Below are 27247 nucleotides of genomic sequence, written 5' to 3' on the forward strand. Positions count from 1 at the left end.
AAAAAATCTAGACACTTCCATTTCCACTGCACACGTAGCTACTCATGCATCATGCTCTGAAAAACCAAAGCATTTTGGTTTCTATTCCATTTCATAGGATATATATGTATTTGTAGATTTCACGTTGCCATGATGACAATGGAAGCATATTATTGAACAATGCAGATATTTAAAGTACTGAACTGACCCACAGACAGAACCACAAGAGGGGTTTTAATGTCGAATGATAATTTTGAAGTGAGGCCAGAACAATTTCCTATGCACCAAGCTGAACGCATCCCCACAGACACCTATTGAGGGCTGCCAGATACTTGAAACCAAACCAACCAACCATTTTTGTAGTTTAAAAAGGCTTTCTTGACACCCCTAATAATCTGCAATGGAGAGCGTGTTGGACCAAGGAGGCTCAGGTTCAAATTTATACTCGGCCATGCAGCTGGTTCTTGTATAGTCACCGTTTGGCAAGCTTGAACTACTGCTAGATTGAAATATTCCTCTCTAAAACAGAGGAAAGTTCACATACCTCCAAAACTTCCTTGAAGAAAAGACTGGATGAATAAATGTTTCTAAACAACATTTAAAAAAAAACTCACGTTGCTTTACCTCGAATGTATGACTTGGGTGGGGTTGCACTGTTGTATGCAAAGTGCTGCAGCACCGAGGTGTCTCGAGAAAAACACAGCAAAACCTGTCGGAAACAACAGCGGAAGACTGAGAAACCGCTCACGAAAGGCACAGCCCTTAATTAAAAGGCCGACGGATCAAACTGGAATTTTCCCGTGAGCTCGTCTTGTGTCTAAACATCATCAATCCTACTGCCTACTCTGCATACACAATGGGCCTTGCCTTGAAAAGCTGATTAACATTTTGTTGACAAGGAACGTGTGCGTTTGAGCCCCTGCTTCTGGTTCTTCAAAATCCTGTAGAAATTGCAGACACCCTTCCATTAGCCTCCATTACTACTTCGGTTACCATCTGCCTTGCCCAGTGCTAAGGAAAGCAGTGTTGCGCTTACCTGTAACTGTTGTTCATCGAGGGGTTCTCTGTACAGGCATACATAGGAACTGTGTTTGCGCAGGCCAGCGCAAGCACAGTTCCCATGTGGGACTGCACAGAGGCCATGACAATGAAGAGTTGCTGCTTCGGAGAATACTGATGAGTCCTTCCCATGGCCTTTAGGGAAGTAGGTGTGCCTTTCTTACTCTGGGAACACTTGCTTTTGCCTTCTGTGGGAGTACTCATGTGGGGGGCTGGAGAAAGCTCAGCTGCTCCCCAAATAAAAAAGAGATGGCTACTGTCCAAAAGTCACACGCTGAGACTGCACATCACAGCACAGGCAACAGCCACATTTCCCGAGAGTATCTCTTTGGGGAGTCCCACCAATGATACTATATGTTGTCAGCAGAGAGTCTGCCCCATAGGAATCCAAAACAACAGAAACATTCCTTACTGTATAATATTCAGATCTGGAGTTCTTTGTTGTAACGTACATACCGGCTTTCATATCTTGAACTAGCTGCTGGTGATCCCTAGCCCAAGACATATCCGGCTGTTCCTCAACCCATGTGCAACTGTCTGTCGAGTGAGACCCGAGCCCTGCGGGATTTGACTCAGTTCCGCAGGGCCCGTAAGACAGAGAGGTTCCACCAGGTCTACGGTTGAAGGCAGCCATGGTGTACATCGGTTGGAGTCCCTGCTGGACCCTCTCAGGAAATGATCCTCTGCTGGTTATTTCTGCGCTGTCCCGCTGCACTATTACATTTGACTATTGTTGCTGCTCATGCACCTTTGCGAGGGGAAATGGAAGACGCCGTCTTTTCAGGTATTTTTAGATGTGTGTTAATCTCTGGTTATAGTTTATATTGTTTATATTGATGTGTATGTTTGTTCTATTTCATGACACAGAATGCTGTTAGCAGCTCTGAGCATGATTCGTTTGCAAAGGATGGGGTAAAAATTGAATGAATTGATAAATAAAAAAATAATCCTGATCATACTGTTAGACAAAGGGGGTTACCGCACTTTGTGTTCCCAGCGATGTATTAAGAGTTTGAAAATGTTGTAAAAAACATCGCTTTAAAAGGGTTTTTGGATACCACAGCTTATAAATGGTTGGAAGACGTCTTCACAGCTAAAGAGGCCAAAGTGCGAACAGTATTTTTTATAACATTTTCAAACTTTTAATACATCGGTGGGAATACAAGTGCGGTAACCCCCAAAGAATTAGGAGCTTTTCCATTTCTTGAAAACCAGAATGGAAGAACTGACCTTTTGGGATCCAACTACATATCATCATTTACAAACATTTGCCTTGAGGTCTTGCAGCCATATTGCAGCCGTGCTTTCATGGTGGCAGCTCCATTTAGAAGTACAGTGTGTGGGGGTCTGATTCAGATTCAGAACACTGTGTGGAGAGGAGGGATGCCTCCTCCCAAACCATTTTTAGAGCCAAAATGGTCCAGGTGTTATTTGCCCAGTTGGGATGCCTCTCCGGGGCTGTTTCAGCTCAAGAAAACGGCATAGAGGTGAAGAAAGTGGTCCTCCCCACCCCCGTACTAAGGTCCTGATAGGAATTGGACTCCTGCAGCACTTCTACATGGAGCTCCCACTAGGAATGGTGGTGGAAAGTGCCGTCAAGTCAAAACTGACTTATGGCAACCCCGTAGGGTTTTCAAAGCAAGAGACATTCAGTGGTGGTTTGCCATTGCCTGCCTCCGAATGGGCTGAGAGAGTTCGAAGAGACTGGCCCAAAGTCACCAAGCTGGCTTCAGGTGGAAGAATGGAGAATCAAGCCCAGTTCTCCAGATTAGAGTCCGTCGCTCTTAACCACTATACCTTAGTGCTACTTCGGAGTCTATTCTGGAAGTCCCTTCCTGCTCCTGAATACATTTAGATCAGCTATAATCAAGGTTGTTCATATACATGGTGGTGGAAACTGTTGTCAAATTGCAGCCAACTTATAGTGATCCCATAGGGTTTTCGAGTCAAGAGACATTTGGAGGTGGCTTGCCATTGCCTGCCTCCACATGAGCTAAGAGAGTTCTCAGAGAATGGTGACTGGCCCAAGGTCACCCATCAGGCTTCATGTGGAGGAGCAGGGAATCAAACCTGGTTCTCCCGATTAGAGTCCGCTGCTCTTAACCACTACACCATGCTGGCTTTCATTCCCACTGGGAATGAACAGCCACAATTTGGCTGCAAATCCCCACGGCAAACTCTTGAAGATAATGTGTAGCTTGGCCCTAATTGGACAAGTGACACAAGCCAGAGCAGGAAAGCATCATTACTCTTCCCTTCATTTGACCGGAATGCTTTCAGTGCCATGGTGATGTTTCACCACAAATCATCCGCTCCGACGACTCCCTTTTTGTTTAATTTTTTCGTAAACACAGTCTTCCGATAATCATATTTGCCAAAGAAAAGCAAAAATGTCTTGGAAAAACAGCTGCACTTCTGATTGAGGACACAACAATTTTCTGCTTGAGATACGGGTTTTAACCTTCTTGAACAGTTTGCTATTCTGCAGATAAAAGATCTGTTTGGGTAACAGAATGCATTTATCTTAAACACACATTTCAAATTCGGCATTACTTATCGGCTGGCAATCTTAGTCAAACTTCCCAAACACAGTACACCCAGCAAAGAGATAAAAACCAGGAACAATTAAAAGCCAATTTATAACAACTAGAGTGAACTTATGGAGGAAAGTAAAGAGTCAGTCTGAATTTAGAGCACGGCCCAAAAGCGGCTGCTTCCTGGCTACCCCCCCCCCCTCAGTTTCTGTTGTGTCCCAAGGCCGGAGGTGGATGAGCGAGGTCATGAGTACTCCAAGGTCAAAGCTGGGTGATCTGTAGGGTGCAGGTCAAAATAGCAAAACGTAGCCCAAGAGAAAAATCAAAGTTCAGTCCAGTGTCAGAGGCACGCAAGGTTTAGAAACAGGTAAAGTCACAGAGGGAATGGAACACAGAGGGAACAACACAAGTTGTTCCCACACTCTCTTGGATGCAAGCGCCTGCTTAAAAAAGCTCAGCACTCCTTGCCAGGGGAGGCTCATTATCCTCATTGCTGTCAGCCGGCAGTGCTCTTAGTTGTGCTTATAGCCTAGCATCCCTCCTACACACGAGTAGGAATGTTCTGCACTTTTGGCGTCGCTACTCCAGAGGCTGTGGAGGGCTGCTGTCGGATGCAGGTGAGACCCCTGCCCTGGATGGTTGAAGAAACAGGGACCTTTCATCTGTCCGTACCTGCTCTGCCTGCTGTGGTTCTTTCCTTCCACTGTCTGCTGCTTCCAAGACCCTTTCCTCCAAGGAAGCCTCAGCAGGCTGACTCATGACACCTTCATAGGTAAGCACATTGTCCTTGCCTTCCACAGGAACCAGTACTGTCTTTCCAGCAGTGAATGGAGCTGAGCTGAGCTTGTGGCATATCTGGAGAGAAGGGACTGGGCAGGCAACGAAGACTCAGCAACAAAGGAGGAACTCTTTTTTTCTAAGGACAGGAAAAGCTGGCCATTCGACCCACACCTTCCTTTCTTTTCAACTCAACCTTTCTCCAACGTTTCTCCTCCATTTTGTCCTCACAACAACCCTGTGAGGTAGATTGAGCTGAGAGTGTGTGACTTGCCCAAGGTCAGTCTGGGCCACAGCAGAGTGGGGATCTGAACCTGGGTCTCCCAGGTTCTGGCACTCTAACCATTTCACCACATTGGCTCTCACCTTTTCTCCAAGGATACCTCTCCCTCTTAGCAGTGCTGGCCATTTCAGAAGTATTTTGACAGAAGATCTGAGGTGGGAATGAAATTGAGCAGACCAGGAGCTCCTTGCCAGCCGGTCTACAAGATTTTGCCCCTCCATTGATGTGTAAGGCACAAAGGTTTTGCCTATTTAGTTCCAGTCCCCACACTGCCATGACACTCGCTGATTGACACCAGGCCAGTCGTATTCACAGCCTAATCTACCTCACAGGGTTGTTGTGAGGTTAAAATGGGTGAAGGAAACCCTTTGCGCACAACCTTGAGATTCTTGGAGGAAAGGCAGAATAGGAATGTACCAGACAAAATCAGCAAAAGGGAAGACATGGGCCTTATCCCTCCTAACTGAGCTACACCCTCCCCCCAGTTCTCCATTCTATTTGTACACTTATCAAATTGCCTATCAGCCCAGCCCAATCTCATCAGAGTTTGAAAGCTAAGCAGGGCCAGCCATAGTCAGCACTTGGATGGGAGACCCCCCAAGGAAGACAGGGGCTGCTGTACCAAGGAACACAGCAGAAGCAGAAGAATTGGTTTTTATATGCCGATTTTCTCTACCACTTAAGGAAGACTCGAACCAGCTTACAGTCACCTTCCCTTCCCTACTACAGACACCTTGTGAGGTAGGTGGGGCTGAGAGAATGTGAGTGGCCCAAGGTCACCCAGCTGGCATCATGTGTAGGAGTGAGGAAACCAATCCAGTTCATCAGATTAGCATCCGCCGCTGATGTGGAGGAGTGGGGAATCAAACCCAGTTCTCCAGATCTGAGTCCACCGCTCCAAACCACCGCTCTCAACCACTACACCATGCTGGCTGGACACAATTTTCATCTGCAACCAGCCAGAGTGAAGCTTGAAAGGAAAATTATTCTGTAGCCACAAACATACTGACCGGGGGCAGAACTGCATGTTGGGTTGAGGCAAGGGGACTAGCAGAAGAGCCTCTTGTGTCAGGGAAGGGCACGCTGACCCAGAGGAAACCACCCACCAACAGTGGAAGAGACCCATGGCATCCAACACAACATGGTTTCCCCAAACAAATGCCTGTGACTTAACAAGGAAGAATTGCCAAGCCGGAGTGGGTGTCCCACACACCTGGAGAACAGAGTACTGCCCCTTCAACCAAGGCTTAAATATGTGGCAATTGGCAGTTGAAGCTCTTTACGGCTTGGAGGTAAACAGCACCCTGTTAAACCTCTATAAAAGAGAGAGGACATTTTTTCTCCAGGCAGTTGGCAATCCTATATACAACCCACCCAATAAGACTTGTCTTGGCAGTAGTGTCTTGGGGTCTTAGTAGATCAAACACTGAACATGAATCAGCAGTGGGATGTGGTAGCTAAAACGGCAAATGTGATCTTGGGCTGTATCAACAGAAGTATAGTGTCCAGATCACGTGAAGTGATGGTATCGCTTTACTCTGCTCTGGTTAGACCTCACCTAGAGTACTGTGTTCAGTTTTGGGTACTGCAATGTAAGAAGGATGTAGGCAAGCTGGAATTTGTCCAGAGGAGGGCAACAAAGATGGTGAGGGGTCTGGAGACCAAGTCCTATGAGGAAAGGTTGAAGAAGCTGGGTCTGTTTAGCCTGAAGAGGAGAAGACTGAGAGGGGATATGATAACCATCTTCAAGTACTTGAAGGGCTGTCACATAGAGGATGGTGCCGAGTTGTTTTCTGTTGCCCCAGAAAGTCGGACCAGAACCAACGGGTTGAAATTAAATTGAAAGAGTTTCCATTTAAACATTAGGAAGAAAGTTCTAACAGTTAGAGCAGTTCCTCAATGGAACAGGCTTCCTCGGGAGGTGGTAAGCTCTCCTTCCCTGGAGGTTATTAAACAGATGCTAAATGGCCATCTGTCAGCAATGCTGATTCTATGACCTTAGGTAGATCATGAGAGAGAGGGCATCTTGGCAATCCTCTGGGCATGGGGTAGGGATCACTGGGGGTGTGGGGGGAGGTAGTTGTGAATTTCCTGCATTGTGCAGGGGGTTGGACTAGATGACCCTGGTGGTCCCTTCCAACTCTATGATTCTATGAATACCTATCAAATTTCCCAACATTCCCCCTAGAGGTTGTTTCCTTGTAGCAAACCTGTTTCAGTGCCCATCTGGATGAAAGGCAGTCGAGAAAGTTGCTAGGGAGGGGAGCCAGAGCCCACAGAAAGGAAGACCCTGTTTGTGCTCACCAACTCGCTCCTGCAAATGATCTCCTGCTACATTTATATGATGAGGGGCTGGAATCCCATTTCTGGTTGTAATGTGCAGTTCTGCTCTAAATCACATTTTTAAAGATTGCTGTGTGCTAGGGTTGCCTCCATCTATAGATGGAGATTTCGTTCAATTTGTTGTTAAAAGCATACGGAATTAAGATGGGGAAAGCTAAACCACATACATTCCTCCCCCCTCCTTTTTGATTCTAGGTGAAAAGTGGACACTGCATTCATTCATTCTCTCTCTCTCTCTCTCTCTCTCTCTCTCTCTCTCTCTCTCTCTCTGTATGTCTCTCACTCTCTCACACACAGGAATTCTGAATGGCATTTAACTGTTTACACTGACAGAGAAGGGCCTATTCAATTCAGAAAGCAAGGCTGAAGAGTTCCACCTATCAAAACTGTCAGGTAACCACTGACTGGGAAAGTATTTACTAATACTGATGCTAAATTAAGCAGAAGCAGCAAGCCAGGAAACCTTTTTTTCCTTCCCAAACACTGTTGGACTATGAAACATACTTTGACAACTCGTTGATTCCCTATAATGTCTTAAAAATAATGATATACTTATCAGGGAGTCTTTTACATGAAACAGAACTATATTAATGACCAAGATGAACAAGGAGAATAACTTCTGCCAGGTATTATTTATTTACTGGAAAAATGTATGTGCCATCTTTCCAGAGAAAATGCCCAAAGGGCAACTTAAAAATAAAATATGATAAAAACATAAAGCAGCATAAAAGTTATTTATTGAAATGACAGTCAGGGCATAAAACAATATAGAAAAAGTATTTCTATTGCCTGACAGTACCAAAACTCAGAAGAGCTTTTACTCTGGTAAGAATGAATGCCCTTCCTTTGGCGGTTTTGGGGGGGCAGATATAAAAAAGTGCTATACTCAAAAAGAACATGTAGATGCTCGCATTATAAAGTTGAAACTATTGAACATATGATCAGGGAGTGTCCTATATATCATGATCTGAGGGCCAGTTTAATTAATCCTTTATTTATAAATATGGAAAGGTCCAACGAGGCATCTGGCAGTACGAAGGTGGAGGTGACATGGCTGCTATCGGATAGAAGAAGAAGAGTTGGTTTTTATATGCTGACTTTCTCTACCACTTAAGGAAGAATCAAACCGGCTTACAATCACCTTCCCTTTCCCTCCCCACAACAGACACCCTGTGAGGTAGGTGGGGCTCAGCGAGTGTGACTAGCCCAAGGTCACCCACTGGCTTCATGTGTAGGAGAGGGGAAACAAATCCAGTCCACCAGATTAGCCTCTGCCACTCATGAGGAGGAGTAGGGAATCAAACCCAGTTCTCTAGATCAGAGTCCACAGCTCCAAACCACTGCTCTTAATCACTACACCACAGGTACAAATGATTCTGTTACTCTGTCTGTGGCAAAATGTTTAGGGGCAATAATTAAATACCAAAAGAACAACACCAAGTAAGGCATTTTTTATTCTTTTATTTTCTACTCAAGGCTATAGCTGTATGAGCAGAGATAGATAGAGAGGTAGGTAGGTAGGTAAAGTGACTCTTAAGTATTTCTCTGTCTAAAAACAGACTAAAAAAATCAATGTTTTCTTTAAAAACCCTTAATTAAAAGCCTGGGTAAATAGAAACATTGTGGCTTGGCACCTGAAAGAAAGCAGTGGAGGTCTGAGGTGAACCTCAGAGGAAAGGGCATGGCACAGGTGAGTTGCCACCACTAGTTGCCACCCACCTCAACTGTAAAGGTGGGGGCCCAGAGAACAGGGCTTGTGAGGAAGATTACAAACAGAAGCATATACCTGACACTGCAAGCAGGTTAGGAACTAAATCACTGCTGTTTTTGTGCCCATACTATAGTATCAGGATGACACAGGTTAGTCTGCCCTCTAAGAAGTGACATAATTGGCTGTCAGGAGAGTTACACTTGCACTGCGGAACTGTAATGATCAAAGTGACAAGCCCACCAACAGCTGTGACTAATTGGGTTGAAAGTGCCATGAAAATGAGAAGCTTCCCCCATGACATTTATGTTGACATAGCAATCAAACACACATTAGGAGATTTGCAAATGTAATCACCAACCTCCTTAAATAGATTTAAAAGAAGCAATATAGACAATCCCATACAAATTAGAGAGCCTCCCCCTTTCTGGAATCAAAGATAATACACTATAGAGGCGTGTTTATAGATTGAGAGCCAGGGTGGTGTAGTGGTTAAGAGAAGGACTTTACTCTGGAGAAGAGGGTTTACTTTAAAACTTAGGAAGAATAAAAACAATAATGTAGATAAGATGCCACACAATTAAAACAGGTTACAAAACTACAGATTTTAAGTTTCAGACACCACTTTTGCACGTATTTTCTTGGCAGACAGAGTGTATAAGGCTACCATGTACGTAACGAATGGGTCTACATCAGCAAGAAGGAATATTATGTTCTCCTCAGCTGTGCACGCAGTCAGATTGGCTAAGATGGCTCCCAGACATTTATTCCATATTGGGCTTTACTAGGGTTAGGGCTGAGTTACTAGATTTAAAAATGAATGTAGAACCACTCGTAAGTTACTTTTGGTATCCCTTTTCCCATGAAATAGCCATGACAGCTATAGTGACTCACCTGATACAAATAATCTTCAAACACAAAATAATAGTCGTCATTGCTGGCTGTCAGTTTCACGTCCTGCAATTAAAAATGGTAACACTTTGAAGCCAAGAGACAACTTTTCCACCTAGAAAGCTCCTGCAGTGCATAAGCTATCGTATACCCTTGACCAAAGAATGGTATACTCCTTTTCTCTAGGATGGTCGTCTGCTTCCACCAAGTGCGCAGCTTCAGAAGGGACGCACATGGAGTGGTGAGGAAGGTAGGGGACACCCGCCTACCCAGCCACATCAGCTGAATCAACGCTGGCGGTCAATGGGGTGGACAGATGTCGCAGACAGCTTGCCCTCACATCCAGTGCATAAGCATAACGAGGCATTACAGAGTTAACTAGCATTCCCATCACATCTCGACCCAAACTGGTCACCCCATTCTAAATTTCCAACACGCAGAAAAATTGTATTCGCATCATCATGAAAAAAGGAAACCTAAGCACAACCATCCCTTATCATCCATGGTTTCCCACTGTTCCAGTGACTGGCGGGGGGCGGGGAACGCCACCGCCACATACTTCATTTGACGATCAGCTTTAAATGGCATGTATCTTGCGGTCCATTTCTGCGAGTAAACATTAGCAGAAGAGGGGTTTTGTTTGTTCTAAGTTGCAGAAAGCTGTCACACAAAGAAAAAACCCACTATGTGCAAACTGCTATTTTCGTTTGCACATCTGAATGTATGTTTGTGCACCGGGAGAATGCTAATGCTTTAACAAGTAAGCAGGAAATGGTTAGCTCTCACGATCATGCGAGAACCATGCCACGTCTAGTGCTACAGTTTGAGCAGCAATTCACATGTTAACAGATCACAACTTAGCTGGAGATGAGCCCCATTTTGTTTTATTGTATACATGCCAATATTTTAGAATATATCATTACTACCAAGTTTTTCCACATTCAATCCCCCTTTTCTAAAACTGAAGCAAGTTGATATAGCACTAGGTATGCCATTTAAATGGGAAAAAGCAAGGTATCACTGGCCAAGCCCTGGATTCTCTGTATATGTGATGGAATAATGCATTTCTAAAACAGTTTTTTGCTTGTCCCAGGCCCCAGAAACCTGCCTGACTTTACAAACATTTCTTGGGTGGAAATTATAAAATGCTCAACGCCAAGTAGACCCCAAGCCTGCATAAGAAATTATATTCCAGAAAAGAAAACTGAAGACACAGTAGAGGAAGTAAAGGAAGCTATTTTTTGCCTGATGGAAATTCTAAGGAGGAGGTTCAGCTCCTTTGCCCCTTCTATCTGGCCATCCCCATGCTACTAAAGATCTCATTTGCCTTCAAGAACAATTTGATTCAATGCAAAAAGCCAGCAGAAACGATAAATGTAAAATTGTACCCTTGCAGACATAATTTAAACTAGGGGTCCCCAAACTTCAGCCTGAGGGCACACTTGGAATACTGACACAGGGCTGCGAGCGCAACCACAAAATGGCTGCCATGGGAGGTGGAGCCAACCACAAAATGTCAGGGAGTGAGCTGATGCATAACTCTGACAATAGATCTTCAACTTTTCAGGACTAAGTTCTGTTTAATGGGAAACCTTTTTCAATTAATATATTGTTTTACAATATTTCTTGCACACATGCAAAATGTGTTTACATATTGAGCTAGCTAAGAAGCTCTCATCTGGCAGTATCTGTCTTCATTTTGCAGGCATCTAACAAACTTACACAAAAGGAAAAGGAAAAATGCTTCTTCTCCTGGCTATCTCTTTACAACAGTCGGTACTGAAGGGCTGGCAACAGCTCCTTGCACACGTGTACAATAAAGAAAGATATTCTGGCCAGATTTTCATAGGAATATACATCATTTTTGAAAAGTGAACAAAATATGATGTAGTGATGCTATTATCAAATTCCACCTGAATTAGAATACATTTATACTGGGAAGATTTGATGACTCTAATACAAGTTCCAGTTATGTGAATTAAGCATCTTAGATGTGTACCCAAATTGTGTTTAGTCAGAATCAAGTTGTATTGTGTTTTTAGAATATCACTCCAATATTTACACAAAATTACTGTCTACATTACATCATGAACACCAAATAAACAACCCCATCTGGTTCCAACCAATTTATAAAAACACTTGGAGGGGACCAGGATTTAGACACACCCATTATTACATGTCTTTTTCACACAAGCCTTAATTTCGTCTGAAAGTAACTATCAATGCAATCCTAAGAACACTTTCCCGGGAGTAAGCTCCATTGACCAGACCTCCATAGGATTTCAGAGTAGACCTGCTTAGGATTGCCCTAAGATTCTGATATTTCTAAGCATTGTAGAAAGACTAAACTGTGGCTCATAAAAAGAAGCAGATGGAAATGTAACAACCAGAATTACTCACTTTATAAATCAGGCTGTCCACCAAAAGATCATGGAGAATCACATTAGATTTTAGCTGTTCGTAGTACAAAACATCCTAGAATGAAACAAAAAACACGACTAAATTTTCATGATGACATGGTTAAAAAAATAGCAATTCTGAAAACTTCGTAGTTCTGTTATCTCACCATCACAAGATTCAAAACTTGAAAAGAAGAAAACAGAATTCCTCTTGTTCCTCTGCAACAATACACTACAGAGCCAGTGTGGTATAGTGGTTAAGGTGTCGGACTAAAGTCCGGGAAACCCAGGTTCAAAGCCCCACTCACACACTATGGAAACTTGCAGGGTGACCTTGGGCCAGTCCCACACTCTCAGCCTCAACCCTGGCAAGTATTTGGATGGGAGACATCCAAGGAATATCAGGTTTGGGACGCAGAGGCAGGCAATGGAAAACCACCTTCTGAACATCTCTTGCCTTGAAAACTCCACCGGGGTCAGCTGTGACTCAACGCCCCCCCCCCAAAAATGTACAAAAATAGTCTTTTCCTCATGAGTTTACAAACGCAATGATTAAAATGTATGCAAGAGTTTTCACTCCTAAAATAAAAGTGCCCAGAGTGTGATCCTGCGGTTCCGTTCCACTAATAGAAGCACTTCCACAAGGTGCCTTCTGGTAGCATCAGTACAACCGCCTTGCATCAGCTGAAGTTCCTTTGTGCAGTGGGAAACTGCTGCTGTTAGCAGAACAGATCCACAGGATGCACCCTTTGTACATATCTACATCCACCTTGAATATTAAAATACACACAAACTATGCTCCAAAGTTAAATTTTAGCAAAAACAAATAGCATCTTAGAGGACAGGCATCACCACTGCTCTCTTCAATCATAAAAGTCTGGTGGTGGGGGGTTGTACCATCTGTGTGAAACACAGCATTTTAATATTTCGTTTCACAGAAACACTGACATGAGGAATCGCTGCGTTTTTGTGCTAAATTCAATGTGTCACACATCTTTTGATCTGTAAAATCATGCACGCAGCTGAAGAATGACAGCGCATCTAATGATAATGCTTCAGCATTGTGAAACACAGAATAGCTGAAACAGAGAACTGGCGTAGCGTAACGGCAAAGAATGCAAGCTGTAAACGGAATGCCTGAGTTCACATCTATCTGCTATGAATTCACTAGCTGGTGTTAAGCAAGCCATTGGCTCAGATCCAACATAAATTTTCCACTGATAAAAGATTTCCATCAGCAGAGTACAATTTTCTTACTGCCCTCCTCCTTCTGCAACCCAAAATGCTCCCCCAAATTCTGCTTCAGGGGAACAGGAGATTCGGGGGAGAGGGATTGGAGATCTGAAGTGGGGGAAAAGGGAATGAAACTAACCTTTCCTTCTATCCACAAACATCCTCCACTGGATCCAACCTGCTGTCTTTCTGTTCAGCCCCCCACCTCCCGGAGGGAATCCTATTGACTTACATTAGAAAGTTAATGTAATACTTACAGAGAAAATTTATGATAAACATTTTGAATATTCTAGAGAGGGAGGGTGAACTGTTTTATATGATAGAATTTGCACTCTAACATGAGATTGGCTTTTCCTTCGTAGAGGTGACCCTCTCTAGGCATTAACGCTATATTTCTTGCTATGCTAGTTTATTGCGAGAGGCTAAGAGCAATACATTTTCACTGCAGTTACCCCAGTCAAAGCCCACTGAAGCCAATGGCTTTAGACTAGAAAAGGGGTCCCCAACATGCTGCAAGTGGGTGCCATGGCACCTGCTGACACCTTTTCTGGTGCCCGCCAAGTGTTTATAGGAAGTGGGTGGGGCCAGTTAGGGCTTTTGCCCAGCAAGGTTTCTGATCGGCTATGCATTTTTTAAAAAAATGTTGCTTTGGCAGCAGCTGCCACCACGACACAAGGCACTGCACTGTGTTATTGAAGTTAAGCTTTGGCAATCGTTTTGTGGCTGGCTCCGCCTCCTGTGGCGGCCATTTTGTTGCACACCCACCAAGCCATGTCAGAATTCCACCTATACCCACTGTCACAAGAAGGTTGAGGACTCCTGGACTAAAACCATCACGCATAGAATTGCATTATGTATTGTGTACACCAGGGGTGTCAAACATAAGGCCTGGATCTGGCCCCTTAGCTCTAATCCTTCCCGCAAGGCAGCCACCCTCCCCCAGACCCAAACTGGGCTGGTGAGCCTGCTGCAGCCTCACCAACAACCCCCCCTCTCAATCTGGGCTGGCGAGCCCACTGCGGCCTCACCAGCCAAGGAAGCCGCTCCCCCACTCTCGATCTGGGCTCCCAGCTGAGGCAGCCACCCTTCCCCAGCCCCAATCTGGGTTGGCGAGGCATATCCCGGCCCAACCAAGTGACATTTATGTCGTATCTGGCCCTCGTAACAAATGAGTTTGACACCCCTGGTGTACACATTTTGGCTCAGCACAAAATCATGACACACCCACAGCTATCCACCTAGAGACCTTGCTGAAGAAAATAAATTACATAGGGACCTATTAGCAGCCCTTTCAACATTGTCTAAAAATGTGGTGTGAGGTGGCTATTTTATGCTGCCAAAAGCCAGAACTAGTCCTGCTGCTACTTCCTGCATTTCATGTCATTTTGTTCTCACAACCTTCCCCCCAGCTTCTCTGTACCCACATATAAATGTCCCTTGCCAACACAGGATACCACTTCATGCACGCCCTAGCCTGCAAAAGCTCATGGCACAACCATCATAATAGTCTTCAGGTGCCAGAACACCCCAGCTGCTGTTTCTACAACACGGCATTATGCATACCTCTCCAGGATCAGAGGAGCATGCCTATATTAGGTGCTGAGGAACACAGACAGGATAATGCTGCTGAAGTCATCTTGTTTGTGGGCTTCCTAGAGGCACCGGGTTGGCCACTGTGTGAGCAAACTGCTGGATTTGATGGGCCTTGGTCTGATCCAGCATGGCCTTTCTTGTGTTCTTATGGAGGACGGCTCCCAACTTGGAGGGAGAGACTTTCGGAGGTGGTTTGCCATTGCTTGCCTCTGCATCATGCCAATGGTATTCCTTGGAGGTCTTCCATCCAAATACTAGCCAGGCGAAAGGCTGAAAGTGTGTGACTTGCCCAAGGTCACCCATTAAGTTTTCATGGCAGAGTGGGGATTCGAACATGGGTTTCCCAGATCCTTAGTCTGACACCTTAACAGTTACACCACACTGGCTCTCACACAGGATAATGGAGGGTAACAATTCCCCGCTTCTCTTAACCCAAGTGCATCTGTGAACTCCTTCAGAATAAACTATGCAGAGACACAACCTGAAGTATGTTCTCTATAAACCACTTCAAAACAAAAAGTGGCTAAATGCAGACTCCAGCCAAGAAAAACCTAGAAACAATTGTACAGTCATAAACACAGCTCACATGGATCCTTCCAGAGAGATAGAAGCCACAGTCGGAAGAATAATATTAATAACTTGGCAATTTGTATGTCATGACAGCTAACATCGTTCTTAGGTGGCCACTGCACAAGGCAAGAAAGATAACCGTAATTTGATTCTTTTTCAAGAATACACAAAAATATAACATTTTGTAAAATATACACATTCCATCAGTGTTTATTGAACTTCAATGATGAGCTTTTTCCATAAACACAATTTGTTCTATTTTAGGATCTGAAAAAATGACAACGTATATTATTCCACAAAGATGGCAGAAATGTTAAGGGAAATGCAATCCATTCAACAGTGCAAAGCGCAAGACCACACAGTCACTTATCACGAAACAGATCACAAATGCGATGATTGGATTATACAGGAGGCAGGCCTACAAAGGTGGGGTGGGGGGCAAATCCCACTTCTATACCCCAATCCCCATTTCCACCACTCCTCTGGCTCTGCACCACCACAACACATGGTCTTCCTGCCAATGTGTTCTTCTCTTCACCTGTTCTGTCTTCCTGTCTTGCCTTTGCCTGCCCACTGTGGCTCAATGGTAGAGACTCTGCTTGGCATGCAGAAGGTCCCACGTTCAATCCCCAAAATCTCCAAGTAAAGGGACTAGGCAGGTAGGTGATGTGAAAGACCACTGCCTGAGACCCTGGAGAGCCGCTGCCCATCTGAGTAGACAATACTGACTTTTATGGACCAAGGGTCTGATTCAGTAAAAGGCAGCTTCATGTGTTCATGTACCTTCATGGATCATGGGAGGGGGGGCATTCTCCCTCTGCTAGCCTCAACCCATCCTGGTTCCACCTTCATCTGCACCACTGGAAAACTTCTCCCTTGTATAGAGTGTCACAGGGAACCTCTAGAAGGGTTTAATGCCTTCCCCAAGCGTTGATTGTCAGGTAGGTCAGCTAGTGTCACGGAAAGGGTACTGAACCCTTCTGCACATTCCACACAATGCTCAAAGTGAGGCCTCCATATTGGTATTGTATGGGGTTGTTTTGTGATATCTTAGTAAACAAGGAACATGGATGTGTGTGTGTGTGTGTGTGTGTGTGTGTGTTTTGTAATTCGTGTTTAAGCCAGCATGGTATAGTAATTAACAGCAGCGGACTCTAATCTGATGAACTGAGTTGGTTTCCCCACTCCTACACATGAAGCCTGCTGGGTGACCTTGGGCTAGTCACAGTTCTCTCAGAACTCTCTCAGCCTCAAATACCTCACAAGGCGTCTGTTGTGGGAAGGGGAAGGGAAGGCAATTGTAAGCCACTCTGAGACTCCTTAAAGGTAGAGGAAATTGGGGTGTAAAAACCAACTCTTCTTCTTAAAGTTGAGGAATGGGCCTCTTCCTCCATTATTCTTTTGTTTAACAGCAGATCTGTAATGCTTCTGGTTTGCAAAAACATGTGTTATGGTCCCAGATGGTCCGTACGTTTTTGATCTGCATGGGGGCCAGACATGGCTATTAAGTACAAGAATAAATAATGCACTTATTTAAAAAGCAAGTCTTTCTTACAATAAGTTCATAACAAAACAATATATAAATGAAGAAATGCAAGTTTGTCTGCTACTGGAAAAAGCAGGCCTTGACCTGGATAGCCCTAGGCTAGCCTAATCTTGTCAGATCTCAGAAGCTAAGCAGGGTCGGCCCTGGTGAGTATTTGGATGGGAGACCTCCAAGGAACACCAGGGTCATGATGCGGAGGCAGGCAATGGCAAACCACCTCGAATGTTTCTTGCCTTGAAAACCCTACAGGGTCGCCATAAATCAGCTGTCACTTGACAGCACACACACACACACACAAAAAGCCTTAAAGCTAAATACATAGTTCAAAAATTAAGCAACCATTATCAGCAAAGTACAGCATTCTTTCCGCAAATAAGATCTTCCTAATGTTTACCGGACTTTGTACCTAAAGTTACTAGGATTCAGGGCGGGGGGAGTTGGCAACCCTGACTATCAAGAACTTGATCAGAAAGTATTCCTTGACACTACTGGCTGTGTATTCTTTGACACTATTGATGATTCCATTGCCCCATCCTTCAGCCAGACTACCAGCAAAGCTATTGGCTGGCCTGGAGGTTGCTGTGACGGAGAAGAGAGAGGAAAGGCGTTGACAATCTTCAGGATGATTGTGTAAATTAAACAGGACAATAAGAGCAGATTCTTCCACTGAATTCAAGGGGTCATCGGGGAAAACCCAAATACTGAAATTACTCCCAGTCCACTGACCACCGTTAGAAAGAGTGGGGGGAGATCTGATTATTTCAAATAATGAAAAAGAATCTCGTTGGTCAATGCTGATGTGGTCGCTTCCACAGGCAAGGTCCACAGAAACTGCCCCACTTAAAATAAGACCTGCTGGGACCTTCTGAATGCAAAGTTTGTGTGATACCACTGAGAAATTATTAAATTATAATATTGCCTCTTAAACAACTACTAAGTAGATGGTACTTATTTTCCTCCCCCACTCTTTTTTCCGTACAATCTATCAAAAATCTTTGGCTTCATGATCTATTGATTAATAATTGGCTCCGACACTTTGTTGTTCACATAATACTTTTTGGAGTGTTCCCATAGAACTCATTCCCACAGTTACATGACTATGCAAAAGGATAGTTTGTGTCCTGAATGCCAGCAGACCTCAGGGCCAGAAGCGGGTAGTGTAATCAGATAGCAGTCCGAGGGTCAATATCAGGCTGTTCTAGGTCTGGATCCAAAGTGTCAGTATCAAAAGCGAAGTCCAAATGCTGTTCCAAGGTCAAGGCCACGAGAGTCTCAGGAATGATCAGAGGATCAGCAGAACACAGGGTAGTAGTAACAAGTTGTTCCCACGTTACCCTGGATGCAAGCGTCTGCTTAAATAAGCCTAAGAGGAACCAGCTGTTGCTAAGAGGACTCAGCACTCTCTGCTGGAGGGAGCTCATTCTCATCACTGTCAGCAGGCAGTGCTCTTAGTAGTGCTTGTAACCTAGCACTCCTTCTACGCTTGAGTAGGAATGTTCTGCACTTTTGGCGCCACTGCTTCAGTAGCTGTGGAGGGCTGCTGTAGGACACAGGTGTGTCCCCTGCCCTGGGTCGTTGTAGGCACAGGGGATATTCATCCGTCAGTGCCTGCTCAGCTTGCTGCTGTTCCACTCTTCCACTGCCTGGTGCTTCGAGGCCCTCTTTGTCTGAAGAAGCCTCAGCAGGCTGCCCCGTGACAGTTTACTGAATAGCTAAATTCCTTCTTTCTTCCTTAACACTACTAAAAAAAAAACTCTTCACAATTTGTTCTCCAAAGGACCAAGTGTTAAGAATTTCCCAACACTGGCTTTAATGTGACTTTCATTGTGGTATCATGGTTGAAACTTCATTATTTAAAAAAAATTAAAATATTTATTAGGCACTGACCCCCTGAATGACATCTCTTTATTATTCATTGCAAGCTACAGAAGAACAGCAGTCACAATTATAAATAAATCACGGTATGAAATAGCAATTCACAGTACTTCACGGTGACCAGTTGGTCTATGGTACTATGGAAATCTTATCAGGATTCCTGAAACTTTAAAATTAGTTTTCATGTTCCCTGCCATGAAAAACATCTTGTTATATAGTGTTTGTTTTCACTAATGTAAACTCTGGGAAATTAAATTAATCCCATTTCTTCAAATAAATCCACCCTCAAACCCCTTTTTTTTCAAATTCTATTTTTTCCTCTGTAACTATTCAAAAAGAGGCAACGCTATTTTCATTGATAAGTGGTCAAATTGTACTCTAGAAAGAAAATTAAATTAAAGACTGCCACCAAGGATCTCATACACGGGAGTACACTAAAATTAGGACTATTTCAGACAATATATGGTACAGGAAAAATAGCAACAAATTCCTTTCTAAGAATGCCTTCTTGCATTATAAAAACAAGAAGAGTTGGTTTTGATATGCCAACGTTCTCTCCCACTTAAGGAAGAATCAAACCGGCTTACAATCACCTTCCCTTCCCCTCCCCACAACAGACACCCTGTGAGGTAAGTGGGGCTGAGAGAGTGTGACTAGCCCAAGGCCACCCAGCTGACCTCATGTGTAGGAGTGGCAAAACCAACCCAGTTCTCCAGATTGGAGTCTACCGCTCATAGCATGAATTCTTATTTTGTTTAGATTCCCTGTCATTAGCAGGCACCTGGAAACCCTAGCCATGATACCGAAATGGAACTGCCATGTTCAAAGCTGTGTCCCTTAGAATATCAGCTGCTGGGAGGACAGAAATAATGGCCGGGGGGTGGGTGGGCTCTTGGCTTAGCACCTGTTATCTCCAGCTTGCAAGTTTCCCAGGAGTATCTGGCCGACCACTCCAGGAAACTAGACTAGATGGACCACAGGTCTAATCCAGCAGGGTCGCTCTTATAGTTATGACCTGACACTGTAAAACAGTGTTGCTTGCCTGTAACTGTTGTTCATCAAGTGGTCCTACTTGCAGGCACAAATGGGAACTGCACATGCGCAGTTCCCATGTGGGACTGCAAGGAGGCCACAACGATGAACTCACGTTACACATCATTCCCATTACACTGTATGCAAAGTATATAAGCTAATGGGTGTACTGCTAGCTAACCTGAAGGACATGATATTCAGTGAGATATCGTTTGTTTTTTTAAAAAGCTTTTCTATTTTATAGTATTGCTTTAAAAAAAAAAACTCTGTGCCTGAAACTGGCAAAGGCAAGCTGATTCAAAAGGTTTGGACAGAGTAGTTATTATTGTACAAGGCAAATATTATTCTAAGTTAGGAATGTTAAGGATTAGGAAATTGAAAGTGTGGTTAATTTAGCATCGGGCAATATTGTGACAACCTCTTGCTTCTTCCATGCTCTCAGTGTCCGGTAAGTAAGTGTGTGCAAGAGAGAAAGTGTGCAAGGACTCCAGCCCCTGCTCATCTGATGTGGCCTGTTAAAGAATTCTCAGAGGAGTTTATGCCTCGGTATTTGGTAAAGGCTTTCTGCTTGTCTTGTCTTTTTTTTAATTGAAGGAGGGGGGTCAGAAATAGTATGACAAGTGCTAGGAACTGCACAATACTCCCACATCCCATGTTTAATTTTTTTTAAAAACCTCCTAAGACTGATTACTTTGCAAATATTGTGAAAATACAACTGACAAAAGAGATCCCTTCCTGATTAAACATTCTGTGACCTCTCTCCTTTCTGCCATTTTCCAAGCCAGTTGAAATTACTTACACACATTCGAGTTTCCATAAAATAAACCGTGGCCTCACTTGGAAGTTACTCTCAGCAAGGCCTTCAATTAATATGTATACATGCTAGAGGGGATCTGGGATTTTAAAAAAAACAAAAAACCCATTGCTCCAGAGATACACATTTCGCTTGGCGTGGGTAAGATCAGACTAATGACTGTTTCCAGCAAATCAATGGCCTCCAGCTATCATTCACTGGTTGAGAAACCTAAACTCAGATCCACCCAAAGCTGCACAGGCAGGAAGGAGTATATTTTAATAAAATTTTATTTACTTCCTTATACCCTGCCTTTCTCCCCAGTAGTTATCTAGAGTGGCTTATGTAGTTCTTCACTCCTCCGTTCTATCCTCACAATGACCCTGTGAGGTAGGTCAAGCTGAGTGTGTGACTAGCCCAAGATCACCCAGCTGGCTTCATGTGTAGGAGTATGGAAACTAATCCAGTTCTCCAGATTAGCCTCCACTACTCATGTGGAGTGGGGAATCAAAGATCAGATCTCCAGATCAGGCTCCACCACTCCAAACCTCCGCTCTTAACCACTGCACCACGCTGGTTGTAATAAAGGTAAAATCCCGATTCCTCAAAGGAGCAAGATATTGGCTGAAATTTGCAAGAAATAAGCCAAAGAACTCTTCTAAGCCTGGATGTTTCTCTGTGCTTACAAATTCAATGTACACTTGTGTTTTTCTTCCAGGGGAACACTTGCTATCCAGATAACATAGACATGTATGAAGAAGAAGAAGATTTGGTTTTTATACCCCAATTTTCTGTACCTTTAAGGAGTCTCAAACCAGCTTACAATCACATTACATGCAGGTTTTAGTATAAATGTATTTAAATTTTGTTAAATATTTAATCACTTTCAAAATCTATTGTTTAAGAGTAGGTATTTTAGAATGTCCTACCTCTGCCCCAGTGCGGAAGTTGGCGAGGATCTTGTTATAGATACGGAGTAATGATTGTGTATGGAGAGTGTATGTTTCATGTTTGCATGTATGTTTTATGTTGATATAAAAATAAAATTTTAATTAAAAAACCCAGTTTACAATCACCTTTCCTTCCTCTCCCCACAAGAGACACATTGTAAGGTAAGTGGGGCTGAGAGAATTCAGAGAGAACTGTGACTGACCCAAGGTCACCCAGCTAGCTTCATGTAGAGGAGTGGGGAAACAAACCCGGTTCACAAATCAATCCTGGTTCTCCAGATTAGAGTCTGCTGTTCTTAACCACTACACCACACTGGCTCTCCCTGAAATGTCATATTCTAGTACATTCAGTGTGTCTGCTGCTATTAATTTCAGTGAGCAACTTACTGGCTGGAAAAAAATTATTCAACAACATGGACACATCACCTCTTATTATAAAGGAGGAAAGAACGCCTAATAAATGATAGATTTCCACACATTTGTATCCTGCCTTTCAAATAAGTCCTCGACAGGTTCTTTGAGCCCAAATTCAAATATCAGAACAATTCTCTAACATGAAGAAGTCAACCTTTTATTTATCTCGAGACTGTGGCCGTGTAAACAACCTATTCGCATAATGATGCGCTGAACGGCAGATTGGCAGTTGTACCTGAGTTTCGTAGAACACAAATTGGCGCAAATTAGGAGTTCTCTGGCTGAAATAAGCATATTGGGATGCTCACGCACTTCTCCCCAAAAGCCTCTGCCATCTCTTTCCTCAGCTTCTAACAAGAAAATCTATTTCCCTGTATTAAATTTAGAGGCTCGTACAGCCGCAGGTTTGTAAATCCAAAGAACAAGAAATTGAAAGTGACATGCATTAATGAGGGGGGGGGGGGAGTATCTTTACCATAATTCAATACCAAGTGGCACAGGGGAGAGTTTCAGGGACAAATAATACGAACATTTTAGTAGAAGAAAAAGACCCTGTGGTCCAACTGTTTCTAGAAAACTGCATGATAAATGGGAGTATTGTAATTTTTGGCACAACAATCTGTAGCAAGACATGTATTATCCACTGCAGTGCAAGTTTTCACATTAAAATCCCCTTGACATTAGCAGACAGCAACAATATCGTTGTGATCACTTATGTGGTAATAATTACTTACTAAATTATTAGGAACAGTATAGCCCTATTCACAATATTTTGCTATAATCTGAAAGAAACTGAACATATCATGGGACCCATATTCTTTTGGAACTGAGGGCAGGGAAACATTTCAAACCACCTGTTGAAGTCTGCCCAACTCTTTCTAAAGAAACATCTATACCAGGGGTGTCAAACATACGGCCAGGGGGCCGGATCTGGCCCCTTGAGAGCTCTTGAGAGCCAGCGTGGTGTGGTGGTTAACAGCGGTGGTTTGGAGTGGTGGACTCTGATCTGGTGAACTGGATTTATTTCCCCACTCCTACACATAAGGCCAGCTGGGTGACCTTGGGCTAGTCACGTTCTCACAGCCCCACCTACCTCACAGGGTGTCTGTTGTGGGGAGAGGAAGGGAAGGTGATTGTAAGCTGGTTTGATTCTTCCTTAAGTGGTAGAGAAAGTCAGCATATAAAAACCAACTCTTCTTCTTCTTATCCGGCCCGCGAGCCAGCTGAGGCAGCCACCCCCCAGTCCCAAGGTGTCAATTATCAAAGACTATTAAATAAAAGAAAATACTGTAAGAGTGTTATTGTTTTAAGCATATGTGTGTGTTTTAAGTAAAAAAAGTAAAAATGATATCATTAATTGGCTTTGCCTATGTCTTCTATAAAGTTTGTATCCCTGGTCACTGGCATTAAATTTTATGGTACACATGGCCTGACCCGACCAAGTGGCATTTATGTCATATCTGGCCCTCATAACAAATGAGTTTGACACCCCAATCTATAGAGACTGATTAAACAGGGGACCCTCTGATGCACAGCCTTTTGCTCTTGGGCGGATGAAGGGCCCAGAGCCGGATTAAAACCTTTAGAGGCCATAAGCACTTAAAAGATTTTGGTGCCCCCATATATATGTAATTCAAAATATAAACAATAATAACCCATCAAATAAAATTTTATTTTTCAAAATAAAACAAAGCTTATAGTAAGATGGAAAATAATGTTTTTTTTTGTATACTTCCACTTTATATTTCTGTGATTGTTGTCAGTTCCCACTTTTTCTTCATCCTTATGTTGTTATTTTATAAGGACAAGAGTAAAAATTGTGATGCTCAGTTTGTTTGTTTGAGTCACTGTATATATGTAATTTTTTCATTTATTGTGGGGGGCCCTTTTTGTGGATCCTGGTTCAGCTGCACCATTTGCAGTTTTGCACCATATGGTCCATGGTAAATCCAGCAATGGAAAATGTCTGTGGTGCCCTCCCTTGATGCCCTAACCACCTGCTTATTTTGCTTAATGGTTAATCCAGCCCTGGAGGGCCAGTGGAAGCTGATGGGTGGAACATATTTCCTTTTAAAGGTGGACGGACCTTTCAGGTCTTCGTACAACTCACTCAGCAGCCAAGCTAGAAGTGACCATTCTTAGCTTCTGCTTATGATCCAAGTTTATGTCATCTCTTTTCCTCAACATTCCACTTTTTCAAATCACTTGCGTCACTGTGCCGGGCAACACTGGATAATGCATCACATAGAGTGCTTTTCCGGTAACAATTGATCTGAAGGCTTTCTCCCTCCGACTCTTCTTATCACCAGATGTTGACTGGAAGCCAAATGACAAAACTGTTGGCATTCTTAGTCCCTCGCTACTTGGTTCGCATTGGAGCCCTCCATGGTTGCTTCAGCTGTGCATGCTCAGAACTTCCATGGTCGGTAATCCAAACCAGAGCGGATACTGATTCTCTCTTAAGTCAAGACTTCTGGGTTGTTGTTTTATGGGCTGTGGGTACATGTTTTACCCTATGCTTGCTTCTGCTGACATTCACAGATAGCCAAGCATTATTTAAGTCTTTAATGGACTTTTGCATGACTCCAGAAAGTTCCTTAACATTACAACAAAACATAATATAGCAAATGCAGAAAGACAACATCTTTCTAACATCAACCGCTACTATAAAGCAAACACCGCTGTAATAAATCAATAGACTGAAACCACTGAATGTTAAAAATAATTCTCTTTACATTTATTCAACAGTGCTATTATCCTCTCAAATTATTAGCCAGTGTGACATCCTAGCTAGAATAGAGAGCTTTAATATAGGAAATGCAGATCTAAGTCCCCACTCTGTAACACAAGTTGTGTAACTCTGTAACACAAGTTACAGAGAAATCCCCTTCATAGAATCATAGAACCATATTGGAAGATACTACCAGGGTCATCTAATCTAACCCCCTGCCCAATGCAGGAAATTCACAACTGCCTCCCCCCCACACACCCCCAGTGATCCCTACTCCACACCCAGAAGGCAAAAAAAAAAAAAAAACCTTCAAGATTCCTGGCCAAACTGGCCTGAGGAGAATTGCTTCCTGGCCCCAATGTGGTGATCAGCATTTTCCTGGGCATGTAAGAAAGGGCCACGAGAGCCAAGAACTGACACAATCCTTCCTGTCCTCCCTCTCATGAACTGCCTAAGTTCACAGAATCAGCACTGCTGACAGATGGCCATCTAGCCTCTTCTTAAAAACCTCCAGGGAAGGAGAGCTTACCACCTCCCAAGGAATCCTGTTCCATGGAAGAACCACTCTGTCCGAAAATTCTTCCTAATGGGCTTCTTCAACTTTTTCCACTCACAACCCCTTTTTCTGTTTTATACTGACTTGTGTGTGTGTGTGTGAAATGCCTTCAAGTCGCAGCCAACTTATGGCGACCCCTTTTGGGGTTTTCATGGCAAGAGACTAACAGAGGTGGTTTGCCAGTGCCTTCCTCTGCACAGCAACCCTGGTCTTCTTTGGTGGTCTCCCATCCAAATACTAACCAGGGCTGACCCTGCTTAGCTTCTCAGATCTGATGAGATCAGGCTAGCCTGGGACATCAAGGGGCCATACAGGCCATCTAGTCCAACCCCCTGCTTAATGCAGGATCAGCCTAGAACATCTCCGATGAGTGTTTGTCCAGCCTCTGCTGAAAGACTGCCAGTGAGGGGGAGCTCACCACCTCCCTAGGTAGCTGATTCCACTGTCAAGCAACTCTTACTGTAAAAAAATGTTTTCCTAATATCCAGCCAGTACCTTTCCACCCACAATTTAAACTCATTATTGCGAGTCTTATCCTCTGCTGCCAACAGGAACAGCTCCCTGCCCTCCTCTAACTGACAGCCCTTCAAGTACTTAAAGAGAGCAATCGTGTCCCCCCTCAACCTCCTCTTCTCCAGAGTAAACACTCCCAACTCCCTCAGCCTTTCCTCATAGGGCTTGGTCTCCAGGCCCCTAATTATCCATGTCTCTCTCTTCTGCACCCGTTCGATTCTGTCCACATCCTTTTTGAAGTGAGGCCTCCAGAACTGCACACAATACTCCAGGTGTGGCCCGACCAATGCAGTGTACAGCGGAACTATGACATCTTGTGATTTGGACGTTATGCCTCTGTTGATGCACCCCAAGATCACGTTAGCTTTTTGTGGTCGCTGTATCACACTGGCTGCTCATATTTAACTTACGGTCCACCCATACCCCAAGATCTTGTTCACACACACTGCTACCCAGAAGTGTATCCCCCATCCAGTATGTATGTCCCTCATTTTTGGTACCCGGATGTAGAACTCAGCATTTATCATTGTTAAATTGCATCTTGTTCTCATCCGCCCACTTTTCCAGTGTGTTCAGATCTCGTTTAATTCTGTCTCTGACTTCTGGTGTGTTTGCTGCTCCTCCCAATTTGGTGTCATCTGCAAATTTAATGAGTAGTCCCTGCACACCCTCATCCAGATCATTTATAAAAATATTGATAAGTACCAGGCCCAGAACAAAACCCTGTGGCACCCCACTGGACTCTGCCCTACTACGTGCCTTTCAGATCCCTCCAAAAGGTCGTTCTCCAGATCTGACTCACGCTATGTAGTCTGTCTCCAGAACACTGCAAATCACAGGAAGCAATGGTTAGCACCGTCATTAGCACATTATCTTGATACTTACAGGACAATGATTAGCACATTACTTTTGCAGGACAATGACTCAGCTCAAACCCAACCCCTTTCTGACTATATCTTCCTACACATTTGACACTGAGAGACACTGTCCTTCAGTGTTACTACTCTGAAGATGCCTGCCACAGTTGCTGGTGAAACGTCAGGAAAGAAAATTCCAAGACCACGGTTACACAGCCCGGATAACCTACAAGAACCAATGGTTAGCAGTTCCAGAGATAAACTGTCCAATGGGACAAATTGGTGTGGTGAGCCTGCATACTTGACTAGAATACTTCCAAGCATTCTCTCCATGAAACTTGACCTGACTTCCCTCTTCTTCAGATATGTTAAGACAAAAACGGCGGAAAAATGCAAACTGCTCAAGACAAGAGTACAGCGTGAGTTGCGCTGAGGAGAGATATCCAAATACAATTCATCTCTCTCATCCGCTTTCTGTCAGAAAAAAGGAAACCAGCAAGTTCTTAACTGTCAGGATCGTTTTGAAAAATTCAAAATATACATCAGACATCATAAAAGCATTGCATGAATTTTTTTTCATTATTTCCTTGGCAATGCTTTCTGTTTAAACA

The 27247-nt window shown here is 43.7% G+C and overlaps 1 protein-coding gene across 1 annotated transcript in view; it reads right to left on the bottom strand.

The window, feature by feature from the left end:
- The window catches only part of TBC1D19 (TBC1 domain family member 19), a 97675-nt gene that overhangs the window by 25599 nt on the left and 44829 nt on the right, over window positions 1–27247 (bottom strand). The window contains exons 12-14 of the mRNA XM_056855384.1: window positions 11975–12049; window positions 9578–9640; window positions 604–688 (exon numbers count right to left, since the gene is read on the bottom strand). Of these exons, the coding sequence (XP_056711362.1) occupies window positions 604–688; window positions 9578–9640; window positions 11975–12049 (223 nt within the window). The remainder of the gene's footprint in view (window positions 1–603; window positions 689–9577; window positions 9641–11974; window positions 12050–27247) is intronic.

Source organism: Euleptes europaea, chromosome 9 (assembly GCF_029931775.1).
Source record: "Euleptes europaea isolate rEulEur1 chromosome 9, rEulEur1.hap1, whole genome shotgun sequence".
NCBI classification, from domain to species: Eukaryota; Metazoa; Chordata; class Lepidosauria; order Squamata; family Sphaerodactylidae; genus Euleptes; species Euleptes europaea.